At 34.4% G+C, this 13351-nt stretch overlaps 1 protein-coding gene across 4 annotated transcripts; it reads right to left on the bottom strand.

Annotated features, from left to right (window-relative positions):
- Positions 1-1808: 1808 nt before the first annotated feature.
- Positions 1809-12003, bottom strand: LOC136809652 (uncharacterized). Of its 4 annotated transcripts, none has more exons than XR_010847002.1 (5): positions 10725-12003; positions 8682-8741; positions 7993-8333; positions 3314-3375; positions 1809-2239 (listed from the first exon to the last, which is right to left on the bottom strand). XR_010847002.1 is itself a non-coding variant. In XM_067066199.1 (5 exons), the coding sequence occupies exons 1-2, from the start codon at positions 10907-10909 to the stop codon at positions 8204-8206; spliced, it is 315 nt and encodes a 104-aa protein (XP_066922300.1). In that variant the 5' UTR covers positions 10910-12003; the 3' UTR covers positions 1809-2239; positions 3314-3375; positions 3615-3692; positions 7993-8203. The 4 variants fall into 4 exon arrangements, 2 of the variants coding, with proteins under 2 accessions (XP_066922300.1, XP_066922299.1); XM_067066199.1 differs by lacking the exon at positions 8682-8741 and adding an exon at positions 3615-3692; XM_067066198.1 differs by lacking the exon at positions 8682-8741.
- Positions 12004-13351: the final 1348 nt, after the last annotated feature.

Genomic DNA, 13351 nt, shown 5'->3' with positions numbered 1-13351 from the left:
TTTCGAACAAAACTTGGTGAAAATCGACCAAAATTTAGGGAAAAGTCTTTCCAAGGGTTCCCAAAAAAGTAAATTTTACCTCTCTAAGTGTCTATTTTCGGTTTTGGCTCAGATATATTCGTCACCTCCCAAACCAAGGTGACGAGATAGACTAATTAAGGTTTATCTTTTCCATGTATTTTTACAAAATAATCATAGAATTATATTGATCTAATAAGAGTACAATAAATTGAAAAATATCTAGGCGTCGAGAGTTTATGATGCATTACTTCCTTCATGAAATAGTCTGCGTTGCATTGTCAATCAGTCTTTTATACTCAAGTTAAAGTTTCAGTGAAACATAGAGGTATAAAGAAAGACAGGAGATGAATTTGTCGGTAATTGGTCGTAAAAGTCTTTTGATTTCTTTTATGTAATAAATCAAAAGAAATTCTAGGCTCGCCCGATGAAATACGACTTTTTAGTAGAACTCAAGTTTGCTCTGAACATTCTTACTATCAGCATCGAAGATTTTCAGCCTTCTAATATACGAGAATAAAATAAAATTTAGCTCCACGAAATAAGTTTGCGTTCAACTTTGTCATCCATTAAATTTTGTTTTGAAAAGGTATTTTCTCAAGCCAGAAAATGAAAAGTTCTTTATAAGCACACACAATTTCAGACCCAATTTGTAGACAAAAAGTCGCTGGAGAATTTTGGAGGAAAGTATTAAGCAATAGAGTTCACCTTGAAGAAAATGTTGATCGAAAAATTGCAAAGTTTACAGGCCCTTTTCTAATCCAAATATTTTCTTACACCAATGTCAGAAACAATGAATCTCGTCCCATCTAATTTCCAACACTTAAGTTAGCCAATAAGACCTATCAACAAAAGAGCTCATTAAAAAATGCACGATAATAAGCAGATATTCAATTAGGTCCAATAACCAACGAAAACCTATTGAATATATGTTTTATTATATACCTAGAGGCAAAAATAAAACATTAATTACGTCAATAGCTAAACGTTTCACTTAAAACACTCCCATAATCGAACGTTCGAATGTTTTTTCTTAATTAATGAATTTCTTTGATAACAACAAGAGCAACAAAAAAACTCAAACTTTGAAAGCAAAATTTGAAAAAAAAATTCTACCGTGGTATAATAGCCATGGTATATCAGGAATTATTCAATGGCTGTTTTTGCCTACAGGTATATAATAATAAGCAGATATTCAATAGGTAAAAGTTGGTTATTGAGATTTATTAACCCGAGGTGATGTGATATTCAACGAGGCGAAGCCGAGTTGAATATTCATCACCGAGGGTTGATAAATCCAATAACCAACGTAAACCTATTGAATATATGTTTTATTATATGCTCAAAGACGAAAACAAGTTATAAGTTTCTATTTTGTAAAGAGATTCACACAAAACTCTTACACAAATGGAACATTCGAATGTTTTTTTCTTTTTAACTGCTTTTTAATGACTTAAGTCATTCAATTGTTCACGAAATTCACAACTGAACTCTTTTATTGTCTCTCTTTAATAGCAACAAAATAAAAGTGACAAAAAATCAAGTTTCGAAAAAAAGTTTGAAAAAAAAATTCTACTGTGGTATAATACCGTGGTATATCAGGAATTATTCAATGGCTGTTTTTGCCAACGGGTATATAATAAATGAGATTATGAGCATGCATACCTCGTAATATTTTTAATCGTAGGGCGAGCATGGTTACAATAGCATACTTCTCCTGTTTCTTTATACCTCCATGAGTGAAAGCAGAATACATGTTTTTTTATAAGCATTGCAACTATAAGCATATCTAAGCTCAGATATGGGGAAAAATTAAGCATATGGCAAGCATTGCTTGAGCCTACAAAATATATTTTTTTCCTGATTTTGGCTTTTTTGGCTGGAATTTCACGGATTTTCAGCATTTCCTAAATTTATGCTTTAGATTTAAGCATCCCCTCAAGCATTTTTCAGCCTTATCAAGCTTTCTACCTAAGCATCTCTGAGCCTGTTTTCGGATTTTTGTATGCTTCTAAAAAAAATCATGTAATCTATAACCATTACAAGTTGGATTGTCTCTTTCGATCGTTTACCATAATTTGTTCTCCTTCAATCAATCGAAATAGCACGCTACTCTTTCTCCGATGGCAGTCTTTTCAAAGTAGTATCACGTTGTTATCATTTCAAATTTCGTTCAAGAACTTCAACGTATGGCAGCATATGTCCAGCATCCAGTTAACAGCTAAAATGGAAAAGGAATTGCTTCAATCATAAGCCATGATCTGCATGGTTAAAAGCAGGCGTCATGATGAATGGTTTTAATTTTCTACCAAGAAGGCCACACAGGATATCAATGGAACTGATCGTATCGGATGATATGGTATGATGCGATATAAAGGAAATAACAAATGCTCTCCAATACTGCTTTCCTTAATGGCACCCTTAACACAAGTTAACCACTACAAAACTTTCGTTGTTTTCTGGTATCTCAAAACACATTTCTTTTATTTTCTCAACCATTAATTCAAGTTTGAATCCGGTCTAAAGGTTCCTTTCCAATGTCTGTAAACCAAAAAATTACCTTCCAAACCAGAAAATGGAAACATCTTTTGCCCCTCCCTTTGAGACCTTTAGCCCATTATTCTTAAATTTTGCCAAAAATATGCATAATTTTTAGAAAGTGATTCAGCCCTTTGTACATGGCTTATAAGCAGGTCCTAGGTCCCCCCTAAGAATTTAGGTGCCCCCTAGGATTTAGGTGGCCCCTATTGGAAAAAAATATTCTAGGTGGCCCCTAAAAGTTCAAAAATCGAAAAAAGCTAAAAATTGAAATCGTAGATATACTTTTAGAAAAACTTTCTTTTTTGTCAAGTGTAATTTTAAAATACAACAGTTTTAAAAATAGCTACTTAAAGGCAAACAAAAGAAAATAAAGTTTATCACTAAAGTTTTTTATGGAAAAAGGTTTGCGAGAGGTAAAAAATGTAAAAAATTAGGTCCCCCCTAGCTCAGTAGGTGGCCCCTGGCCAAATACTATTTGTAGGTACCAGTTGCCCTGAGACCTTTTAACCCCCCCCCCCTGCGAGCAGGGGGGGGGAGATGAAGCCATGTTGTAAGTTAACCAATAATGCACGATTTTTCAACTGCTAAGTAATAAATTTGCTGCAAATGGTATGAGCTTTGTCAGAACTTTTTTCCCATGCTCTCCTTCTTTCTCCTTTTCAGAATCTCCCTGAAATGAAACATTTGCCACCCCCTTTTGAGACCCCCAGCAGAATGTAATATTCCATTAAAACCCAAGAAACAATAATTTTACCATTTCTCCAAGTTGGTCATCTTTTGAATGCTGATTATCCATCAAAATAAATCACTTGATCACTAGAGTGAAAAAATTAATTAATCAGATTACAAATATTTGATTCAAACTTTTTCTTCAATTTGAAAATATTGTATCAACAAAACGTAGATAAAAATGCTATAGTAGTTTATTCAAAGGAACACAAATTTAATAGAATGTAACAAATCACAATTAAAAGTAGGCCAGACAATCAAATTAAACAACAAACTAGTAAGCAGAAGCAGTTAAAATAAGTCATATTTTTCACTTTCTCATTTACCATAAGTGCGAGAAGAATTTTCAACTAATATTCCAGGTCCTCTCACATATTGAAAGCACGACTCCTCTGAAATGTTGTCTAAGTAAGTAATTAAATAAGCTAAATAAAGGAAATTCAATTTCAAAGTATGACAATCGGACAAGTCGGATAACAGTGATAGGAATAGTGCCTCATATTTGGTTATCAATTATTTGAATAGTTTTCTTTTAGCAAATGATTTCTTTTTAAAACTCAATTATTAATTTCAGTCCATCTTAAATTTGGCATTACAAAGAATGCTGCAAAAGCAGTTATCTTATGTGGTAATTTGTTAAAACTAATAATAGGACCTGTAGATTGAGAGCATTTCCAGGACCTCGTGAGTAAACAAAAAAATCAAAACAAAAACAATAAGAACTTGAATCATCTTTCCTGTCTGTCTGAAGGTTTGAATTATAATTTTTTGGTTCAAGACTGAAAAGGTTCAGATTTACATCTCCTCAAAAACACCCATAGAAACATCCTTAAATTTTTTTGTTCAGTCCCCTAAAGCCTTGAATGGACAAGGTAATTGTTAAACAGGTTTGACAATATCATTATCAAGGGAAAATAATTCAATAGTACTGGTTGAGAAATACTATTTTCAAGTATTATCATGAGAACAGATATTTGTTAAATGGTAACCCCCTTTAGGAAATTGAAAATAAAAGACTCCCCTTAAAGTCTTTGGAAGTCTCTAGGCTTCTGCTCATCCTTTAACGAAAAAGTTTCTTATAGAGGCTGCTTAATAGTCAGCAAATCCTCTTTCCCACAAAATGTTGCCATTCGCTGAAACCCATTAGACATTTTGATTTAAACATTTTCAAACCAAGATGACGAGAGGAAGGATTTTTGTGTTTCCAAGCTTGCTTTGGCTTTTGGAGGATTTTATTTTAGTGTTTAGAGCTTTTTAAAGATAAATTTATGTTCTGTTGTATCTATGGTATGTATAAAGAAAAACTTGGGTCGCAGTTGTTTGAATTAACGATTCACACACACCTAAAATTCTTGAGGAATGCGATCAAACACAGGCCTTAAATTTGGATTTTACTACAAAGTTATTCATAGCCCTTCTCATCACATGCCTAAAAAGTTAGGAGTGCAATTTTGGAATGATTCTGGAATTTTGAAATGACAAAGCCTGAGAAACTATAAACCTATTGGTTAAAACAAAAACTACCCCTGGTTTCACCCAAAAAATCAAAACATCTTTGAAGTTACAGACAGACAGATGAAGAGAAAAACAAAGACAAACATTCTCAAATTATTTCTCATCTAAAGTTATCTAACTTCATGTCTTTGGTATATAAATAAACTGTAGCTTGGTATTGATTTGGTTACAATCTTTTTTGCTTATTTATGCCTTAGCATAAATCATCTCAAAGGGAAAGTATTGTAGTTCGCAAACGCCTTGGAAGAAGGAGCGCGTCGCCGCATATCAATCCCGAGAGACAATTTTGTTTTTGAAAAACTCACAAGATACAGGCAAGTCGCAAACAACTCTGGAATCCCTAATTTCTTATAAAAATGGAAAAAATATTCCTGACTAATAATTTAAAAATATATAAATTGTTAAGAATATTTGAAGAAATATAAGGAAAAAATAAGCTAGTTCGAGGGGCGCGTCGTCACCATGTATCTTGTCTCCCAGCCCAAATTTTTTAGGATATGAAATTAGATTTTTCAAATCACAAGTAAACCAAGACTGTCTCCACTAAGCTGACCAGATCTAACAAAATAATATTTCATTAAACGATGACTAACTGTATTGGTTATGAACACACTGTGATGATTTGTCATGGTTTTTTTATGATCGTTTTGCTTATTAATGCCATTTAGCATGAACCATCTCAAAGGGAAAGTATTGTAGTTCGCAAACGCCTTGGAAGAAGGAGCGCGTCGCTCCATATCAATCCCGAGAGACAATTTTGTTTTTGAAAAACTCACAAGATACAGGCAAGTCGCAAACAACTCTGGAATCCCTAATTTCTTATAAAAATGGAAAAAATATTCCTGACTAATAACTTAAAAATATATAAATTGTTAAGAATATTTGAAAAAAATATAAGGAAAAAATAAGCTAGTTCGAGGGGCGCGTCGTCACCATGTATCTTGTCTCCCAGCCCAAATTTTTTAGGAAATGAAATTAGATTTTTCAAATCACAAGTAAACCAAGACTGTCTCCACTAAGCTGACCAGATCTAACAAAATAATATTTCATTAAACGCTGACTAACTGTATTGGTTATGAACACACTGTGATGATTTGTCATGGTTTTTTTATGATCGTTTTGCATATTAATGCCATTTAGCATGAATCATCTCAAAGGGAAAGTATTGTAGTTCGCAAACGCCTTGGAAGAAGGAGCGCGTCGCTCCATATCAATCCCGAGAGACAATTTTGTTTTTGAAAAAATCACAAGATACAGGCAAGTCGCAAACAACTCTGGAATCCCTAATTTCTTATAAAAATATGAAAAAATAAATAGAAAAAATAAGCTAGTTCGAGGGGCGCGTCGTCACCATGTATCTTGTCTCCCAACCCAAATTTTTTAGATATGAAATATATCGATCATTGAGTGTACAATAAACCAAGTCACGAAGCACTATGCACTCATACTACAAAAGATTAGTTTTTGTATCTCAATTTTCTTGCCTATGTCTGCCTGATCATGAAAATATCTGACAAATGAAAATGTAAGTGGAAGTTTAGGTATCTGTCCATGAATTAAAGGAAAGTTTTGATAATAAATAGAAACAACAAATGGAGTCAAACATTTTAATAAACTTTAATCAATTTCTTATGTTATTTTCTTATTTCTTTGTATATTATTTAAAGAGTTAAACCATTCAAATGAGACAGAAATCCAGACAGTAGGAAATATATAAACATAATCATCTTATGTTTAGCAAGAATATTCCTATGGCTAGTAAAACTTTGAAGCAAAGCCAAATTTTGAGGATGAATCTCTCCCTGTCACCTGTAGTACACATGGCTGCTTATGTTTCAAAAGTATTTACCTATATAGCTATGAGCAAAAAGCTCGTACCCATGTCTTTTTTTAGCTGTTAAAACATAATAATTTAAGTTGTTTATAGGAGATAATCTCCTCCTCTACAAAATCTAGGGAGCCACATGCTATATCCATAACATGTGTATCAAATCAAATCAGAAAGGAAATCATTTTGCTAATTGAAAGATAACCATCTTATAATCATTGGCACACTTCAACCGAGCTAACCAGGTCCAGAAAAAGATAATACTATCAGACCTGCCGCCACATGCTCCAAGTTTTTAGCACCTCTGCTGACAGAGGTTCATGGTTAGTTCAGAACAATTCTCCTGGTCTCATACATAATTGCAGTTTTCCCGATTTTCAAAGATTTCTGCAACTATGATAAAAATCTGCCAGAGAAGGTTGAACGAATTTACATAATTTTCTCACATATCCAAAAGTAAGGCCATTGTGTTGTTGCTTACATAATTGTAAATTTTCAAAAACACCCCCAGATATTCACACAAACAAGGAACAAGTGAGCAAAATTAAAGCCAAATCTGACCATTTTTGAAGTCTCCAGTCTGTCCCAAAGTTTTATTGAGGTGACATACTGACTGACTAACAGACACATTCTCAGATTCTAGCTCAATTGAAGTTGAGAACCAGTCATAGTGGGCAACACCCCTCCAACCCCCACCTAAAAAAAGTCACCCCCACCTGCATAGGCTTACCCCCACCTGAAAATTGAAGACTACTCAACCCCCACCTTCTTGGGCAACCATCACCTGATTTTAAAAAATCTTCCAACCCCCACCTGAAAAATCCAATTTCATCTGTTTCTCAAATTTTAAAAGTTTTCATTAATAGATTTGATTGAAACACCCTCACCAGTGTTATATTAAATTTGTATACATTATACTACAAATTGGGGTGTTTTTCTTTTAGGTTTGGACTCTTTTTTGTTTGCCTGATCATTTAGCCATTTCATGATCCTATTAGTAAGTGTGAGGCAGCTGTGCTAAAAAAAGTCAGGAGGAGATTGGAGGATAAGAAATAAACTTTTTTTTTCTTGCAAGCCTGTATATACAGTTTTTTCAAAGTTTCTTTTTTTGTTCAACTGAAAGATACACTCAAAACTACACAACCCCCACCTGAAAACTACACAACCCCCACCTGAAAATTTCCACCCCCACCTGTATAGGGTTACCCCCACCTGAATTTTTTCATCAACTCAACCCCCACCTGATTCAAAAAATTTGAAAATCGTCAACCCCCCCCAGAATCCTGGGGGGGGGGTGCCCACTATGCCAGTGGAAAAACAGATTGGATATTATGATCAAGTAAAAAGTAAGCAAAACATACCCAATATATTCAATTTGATCCGTATCAGATTCTTCTTCATCACTTTCTGATTCTGTTTCAGTATCTGTGTATGTATCAATATCCACGTCATATTCATTATCAGTCACTTATTTGTCCACCATCAAGAGATGCTACATTTAGTGCAGATTTTTCTTCATCACTTGATTCTGATTCCCTCTGTCTGTCTGAATAAATTTCCTTGACACGTTCATCACCATTTCTGTAAAAATCCACTCATTTTTCCATCATCATGGGTTGACAAGTTCAATGATGTCAATGTTCTTTCACTCTCAGTCAATGTTCTTTCACTCTCAGTCAATTTTCTTTCACTATCAGCAGTTCTAAAAAATATTTAAAAATATCAGTCTTAAAATTAAGCCAATGATTGATTTTACTACTAGGGACATTTAAAATTTTGATTTCACAGCTTCAAAGATTTTCAAATTAAAAAAAAAATTGAATACGAGAATACGAGCATAAACTTTCGCAATTTGTTAAGAATTCTTAATTAAGAGAGGCATTTACCTTCACGAAGCCTTTTAAAAGTATTTGGGCCAGAATTCATACTTTTCAATGAAAATAGCTAGAAAAAAAATTAAATTCATTTAGCTCTGACAAGTGACAGTGTTTACAGCAGTTCCATTAAAATGTGTAGTAATAGAATTTCAGTTTAAAAAGGTTATACTCACAGATGGCTGTGCTTAATGCTTTCCCCAATGTTGTAGAGTACATTTGATCATCAAACATTCCTATGAAAAATTAGTCATTCATTCTTTGATTTTATCCGAATTATATTTACATTGAGGGTTACACTGAGTGATCTGAAAGCAAAAATTTGAAATATCTTTTAAAAAAGCTACTCTTGAACATAAGTTCCTTTCAAAAAGCCATCAAACATACAATCAGACAAAAATGTGAACTCAAGTTCTGTTTACATAAAAATGCACCAACAATGAGTTGTGATGATATATAAAAGCAGGACCTATAATTTGCTTCAATTTAAAAAAAGAATCGATAAAGATCTAGCTGGGGCTGGGCTTAAAAAATTGTTGGTTTGCCGTCACCCGACCCTAAATTTTGGATATGGGTTGGTCAGTCAGAAACTTTTTTTAATTTGGCGATTTATGAAATTTTCGTCCATGGAAGGGTTATCAGTTTGTTTACATTTAGGTAATTTTGAATAAAAAACTGAAGTGCTAACATGGAATTTACGATTCTTATGCTTGAGACGAACAAGATACAAATTTTTATTTTTTATTTTTTATATTTATTCAAAATAAACCTTGAATGAAATTCTTGGTATCATTCTTATCAAACAAGTTCATCCATCAAACTAGAAGTTCAGTAAACATGTTAGCCTGGATATCCAGACCGTAAACTATTTCACCGTCTAGTTTTTTATAATTTTGTCTCTGCTTTACGGTCTGGTCCAAGTAACTTGTCTGCAGGGATATCTGTACTGTCCCTGCATAAGCAAGTGCATCTGATTGGTCGATTTGCTTTGAGTCATCGAGCAGAATTTTCACGGGCTTCTCGATATTTTTCTATGCATGCGCGCGCATAATCTATGGAAAAAAGCTGACGTTGCAAAATAATATAAACAAATGAAAATGAAAAGTTTTATTCTTAGATTTCAAGAGAAGCAAATTTTTAATCTTTCTTCAACAAGATTACACTTTATTATAATGCCAATTATGCATGTAAGTTTTATATTAATACTTCCTTTTTGCATATATGTTTCGCATACTTTCTAAGGGAATTTTACCACGGCAATTCGGCCACCATAATTTTAGCATACAATTCAATATCGCGGATGGAAAGGCAAAAAGGTCTATGGAACAGTCATCAAACTTTACAAAAGTTTTCTCAGTTCGATAGGTGTTCGATTGGGTTTGGTAATCGAACAGCTATCGTTCGATAGGGTCCGATTAAGTTTGATTAGTCAAGACCCGATCGATCGAACTTGTCGAACCAATCGAACAATCGAACTAATCGAAACTTCATTGAACGATTAAAGTTCGATTAAAAAAATTTATTGAACTCCTAAAGATTGTGAGTGTTCGATCAAATTGGGTTCGATAAACCAATTTTGTTCGACAAGTTTGTGCTGCTCCGCCACCGTATATTAGCTTCTTTTCAAAGCCAAACTCGGAATGTAAATCGGGAAATTACTTCCGATAACGGATTACACTTTGCCTGTATCCTTTTAGCGCCAGAAGAGGCTGTTTGTTGGGGCGGGCGTAGTATTCTATCACTCGGCCGGGCGCGAAATCGCAACAGAGGGGCTACAGACTTTTTTCCGGATAGACAAATATCCGGGTACAATAACATCAAGCTGTTAAGTCCGGGAACTGTCAAAATTGGCAATCGCATGCCAGTACGAAGTTTTTGCAAGCAAGGGAAGATATGAGGATTTTTAATATCATGGAACTAATCGAACTTTTTACTGACCGAACTAATCGAACTGCTATTGCTTCAAAAATTGTGAGTGTTCGATTAGGTTCGAATAAGTTTTTTAATCGAACTTTAATCGTCCGATGGAGTTCGATTAGTTCGATTAGTTCGATTGGTTCGACAAGTTCGATTGATCGGGTCAGGATTAGTTAGATAATCGAACAGTTCAATTGACACTCACTGCCTGGGTATATATGTGAAAAATTTAAAAGCAATTTTATACCGCAATTACAGTAAAAATTGCTACTGCAATTTAGGAATTTATAAGAATCACTCACTCTGTATCTTGCTGAAGAGCATCGCCATCATCATGTTCAGGTTCTAGACCAACAGTGACATCAACAGTCTGTTGTTCGTCATCACTTTCAATAACATCAGCAACAATTATTACTTCATCTATTCCACTTTGTTGGCTGTTTGAGGAATCAGTTTCTGGTTCACTTTCACTCTCACCAGCAGTCATATGTGTTACCAGAAAATGTGCAAATGCACTGTGTGTGTTTTCTGTGTATATCCAAGCTCTTTTTTCTTTTGCATCCAAATTTTAAAGGCAGTTTGATTGAGACTTATAACAGGCATGATTCTATACTTCTAAAATTTCAAAATACAGAGATGTTATTGCATTTTGTAATCCATATTGGCAGTTGGTAACCATTTGCTAGACACTTTAAATTTCACCCTTAAAAATTATATCTAGCTGTATCTCCATCATCACTGAAAAATACACCTACAAACTTTATACACGTATAGTTGAATAATGTCAACAACTAATTCAGTTAATATTAACACTGCTAAAGGATAAATAGATCCCTTTACAATACGAGAATCAGTGAAGAATTTCAAAAATCATTTTTGTTTCGCCATTACTCTCTTACTCTCCAAGATCGAGTTTTGAGCAAGACTAGTAACCGATCTTTTTTTCTCCCGTTGTAAACGGTGAACTCGCAATTGATTTTTTAATATTTTGTCGGAAAAAAGTAAACGGGTATATTTTGCTAGAAAATTCAACTGCAGTATTGGAGTATCCCTTTAAGACAGCTCGGAAAATACAAATCGTTCCTGGTTTCTGGAAAAGTACCCTACTGGAGTGGAACGGGTCAATTTTTAATAAATCAGCTGAATCAAAACATCAAAATGAGCCGTTCCCCTCCAGTAGGGTGCTTTTCCAGGAAACATCTTGATCCGAGCTGATTTTAAAGCTCTGAAAAAATCTACCGGAACGCCTCTAAATTTCCAGCTGGCTAACTAAAGGAACGGCTCAGAAAAAAAGAAAAAGAAGCTAGAAATCGTCCCGGCGGAATGGCTCCAGATTTCCAGCTAGTTGGTTAAAGGAACAGCTCCAAAATTCTACCAGATGTGAAAAAGTTCCGTAAAATCAGCCTGGAACGCGTGTGAATTTCCAGCTGGAGAATTGTTAAAGAACTTTCAAAATTTTTCCAGGGAACGGCTATGCATTTCCAGGAGCAAACTTTACGAAATTTTCCCGGAACGCCTAGGCCATTTCCAGCTGAGGGGGGTCTCCGGAACGGCTTTTCCATCATTTGCCCTCGGTGGCTGCTTTCGAAGGTATAATTCATTATGCTAGGAGGGGTGATGATGGGTCCGAAGAATTAACGAAAATTTGGACACGCATTAATTTACCCGAGAAATAGTTTCAAGAAATAAATTTCTCAAAATAATATCAGGTGGGTTCAAAGCTCACCAAGTCACATCGTCACATTCACAGCCACGTCTCATTTTGTAAGGCTAAAAATATTTCAATAAGCAGTGTGCTAAAAATGAAATAAAAAGAAAATCAATCTAAAAATGTTCAGCTAGACAAATCTCTTCCTGTGAACAGTTATGAACACTGAGAAAGGCTCAAATGAGAAGAACTCTACATAGATGAGGGTAACCAGAGAGGAGACTGGGGTGGTTGGTTGGTTTCAATCAATATTTATTTCAAGAAGGAAGTTTTCCCAATAAAATATTGTCAATTTTTAAAGGAAGATTTTGATGTGAACTGGACAGCAATCAATCGGTTTTTCCTTTTTCCACCTCAAAGATTTATTGGAAAGGAAGTAGGAGAAAATAGACATAAAGATAGCTTTCTGTGAAACAAAAGAATACTCTGATGATAACAACAATAAAAAGGGGTTGAAATTCTCGAGAAAAATAATAGAACAAAAAATGTAAAGAAACTGAGACTATATTTTATAAATCATTGCTTACCTTGTCTTGACAAAATAATTTCCAAACCAAGGACGCCATTACATTCATTTCTTCCTTTTCCACTTCCAGTCTTGATTGGTTGACGTAGCTTGAATTTCTTCTTTTACTTCTTTCTTCCTTGCTTGCGTAGCCAACCAAATAAAAAATCCTATCGAACTGCATAGATCCACCTAAAACTTATTTGATTGAAGTAAACCAATAACAAAAATCTAAATACTGAAAACTGAGGTTACTTTCTTTTTGACTTCATTAAGAGATATTTTGAATGAAACCTTGCAGCAGAAATGCTTCTGGTTTATAAAAGTGAAAACATATCCATAGATCGAATGATAGTCCATAATTTCGATTAAAAACAAAGCCATCTTTCAAACAAAGAAACTTTGACCTGCTAAAGTCTAAAGAAATAAAAAATGAAACAAGCCTCTATTTTTATCCTTTCAAGGAGAAAAACAAAAATTTTCGAAAAATCACGTCCTTAGCCTGCTTGATAGGACATCTTAAGCCCGCCCATTCCCAAGCCCTGCATCTTAGAGTCCAACTGTTGGAAACTCCCTTATGCCACCAAGCTTTTCAAAGCTAAGCAAGCAGTGTTCCGCAAGCAAAATACGAAATGTGTAACCTTACATCCTGTGTCCCAAGTGCAGGAGTTGCCATAATGCCATTATGGTAATAGCCGGGAGGGCACATTGCCGAC

The sequence above is a fragment of the Clytia hemisphaerica genome, unplaced genomic scaffold (assembly GCF_902728285.1).
Source record: "Clytia hemisphaerica strain Z4C2 unplaced genomic scaffold, Clytia hemisphaerica genome assembly, whole genome shotgun sequence".
In the NCBI taxonomy this organism is placed as follows: Eukaryota; Metazoa; Cnidaria; class Hydrozoa; order Leptothecata; family Clytiidae; genus Clytia; species Clytia hemisphaerica.
Note: the sequence above shows the minus strand (reverse complement) of the source record. Positions and strands in the feature narration are given on the sequence as shown.